The sequence below is a fragment of the Limulus polyphemus genome, unplaced genomic scaffold (genome assembly GCF_000517525.1).
Source record: "Limulus polyphemus unplaced genomic scaffold, Limulus_polyphemus-2.1.2 Scaffold6055, whole genome shotgun sequence".
In the NCBI taxonomy this organism is placed as follows: Eukaryota; Metazoa; Arthropoda; class Merostomata; order Xiphosura; family Limulidae; genus Limulus; species Limulus polyphemus.
Genome location: NW_013671665.1, coordinates 18,146 through 20,428, shown reverse-complemented (window position 1 = coordinate 20,428; position 2,283 = coordinate 18,146). Strand labels below are relative to the sequence as shown.

Here is a 2,283-nt window from a genome sequence, read left to right as displayed (position 1 = left end):
AGTTTTAAACAAGACAACCTTGCCTCACTGCCTTATTTACTGTAAACAGTTTTAAACAAGACAACCTTGCCTCACTACCTAAGTTACCGTAAACGGTTTTAAATAATACAGCCCTAACTCACTACCTAAGTTACTGTAAACAGTTTTAAACAAGACAACCTTGCCTCACTGCCTTATTTACTGTAAACAGTTTTAAACAAGACAACCTTGCCTCACTGCCTAATTTACTGTAAACAGTTTTTTAAGTATTTTTTTTAATCACATTTCATACATACACACACACACCTGAAGAAACCAGAAGCTGGGTAGCATGAAGATAATGTTTCTTGGCAAGGTATCTCTCCACGGTGTAGGGGACTTCGAGAAGTCTCTCACTGCCAGAACAACACATTTTTAGAGCTCTACACAAGCAACTTAATCTGTTTTAAAAACCCACATCGAAATATTAAAGAATTCTTGTTTAACTCATTAATTACCAAATTAATTAACCAATTTTATTACAGTTTGGATGTTTATTTCTTGTTAAACTCAAAGCTACACAATGTGCAGTGTGTGTGTGCAATATCCACCACGGGTATCAAAACCCAGTTTTAAGCATTATAACCCTTCAGACCTACCACTGAGCTACTGTGGGGCCAAAACAGAACCATCAAAATATACATGGTACTCAGCCAAGGGAAACAAGGAAATATGAAATTATCTTTACCAAACAGAATATAAGTTACAGAAAGTTCATACGTATCATTACACAGAAATATATATAATATATATATGGAGAACTAATTCCCAACAATACAATATTATCAACTTACCACACAAGTTTTATTTTACCACAGTTCCAAAGCAGATGATTTGAACTAACATTAGCACGTACATAAAATAAAATGGTTAAAAGCAATTAACGAGGATAGGTAACCAAATGAAAATGGAACACTGGGTTAAGGAGTTGTTAGAGACAAGACACACACAGTTCTGAACCTAGTGGGTTATTATATCATGGAAAAAGTTTTAAAAACATTCATTATTGGATTTCATACACCTTAAAAGTGCTAAAATAATTAGGTAAACACACATTTCTTGCAGTAACGACAATACTTGTTTCTGTTCAACAGCTTCCAGCCATAACTTCTTCAGTTCGTCTCTTTTACAGTGAAGTAACATCTTACAGTTTTTCAGCTTGTCTTTAATGTTCTGAATCTGTTCTCTCGACACTGGGGATACAAGGAAATTATAATAAATTCAATTATACATTGATGGAAATTAATTACATAATTTTAATCAGCCATCTAAACAGAATGCTTCGGCTTGATGGATGTAGAGTAAGGTTATTTCCAACGGTCTTTTAATCTTCACACTCCTTCAAGTTACAATTAATAACACAGAAGTGTAACATGTTACACAATAGGATAGACATGTTTGTACTAACTTATAATGTAACAAGTTTCAAACACCTGTGAAACACAGGAGTGTAACACGTTACACAACAGGATGGACATTTTTGTACTAACTTATAAAGTAACAAGTTTCAACCACCTGTGAAACACAGGAGTGTAACACGTTACACAACAGGATAGACATGTTTGTACTAACTTATAAAGTAACAAGTTTCAACAACCTGTGAAACACAGGAGTGTAACACGTTACACAACAGGATTACAAAAATGATGTTGTTTGTAGGTGCTGCCATGCATTAGGTGCTGTTCAATAAAAATAATGGTAATAATACAAAAATGATGTTGTTTGTAGGTGCTGCCGTACAAGTTTCAGCAGATACTGCCAGACTTTCTCTTAGTTTAAAATTAGTGATAGCCTTAGTAGCTTTGTCTGTTGTGTAACGTGTTACACTCCTGTGCTTCCCAGGTTGTTGAAACTTTTACTTTATGAGTTAGTACAAGCATGTCTATCCTGTTGTGTAACGGGTTACACTCCTGTATTTCACAGGTGGTTGAAACTTGTTACTTTATAAGTTAGTACAAAAATGTCCTAATTACCATTATTTTTATTGAACAGCACCTATTGTATGGCAGCACCTACAAACAACATCATTTTTGTATTATTACCATTATTTTTACTGAACAGCACCTATTGTATGGCAGCACCTACAAACAACATCATTTTTGTATTATTACCATTATTTTTACTGAACAGCACCTATTGTACGGCAGCACCTACAAACAACGTCATTTCTGTATTATTACCATTATTTTTATTGAACAGCACCTACAAACAACATCATTTTTGTATTATTACCATTATTTTTATTGAACAGCACCTAATGCATGG

At 34.0% G+C, this 2,283-nt stretch overlaps 1 protein-coding gene across 1 annotated transcript in view; it reads right to left on the bottom strand.

Annotated features, from left to right (window-relative positions):
- LOC106473299 (exocyst complex component 4-like) overlaps window positions 1-2,283 on the bottom strand; it is a 41,465-nt gene that overhangs the window by 31,483 nt on the left and 7,699 nt on the right. The window contains exons 5-6 of the mRNA XM_022401762.1: window positions 1,073-1,211; window positions 286-374 (exon numbers count right to left, since the gene is read on the bottom strand). Coding sequence (XP_022257470.1) covers window positions 286-374; window positions 1,073-1,211 — 228 coding nt within the window. The remainder of the gene's footprint in view (window positions 1-285; window positions 375-1,072; window positions 1,212-2,283) is intronic.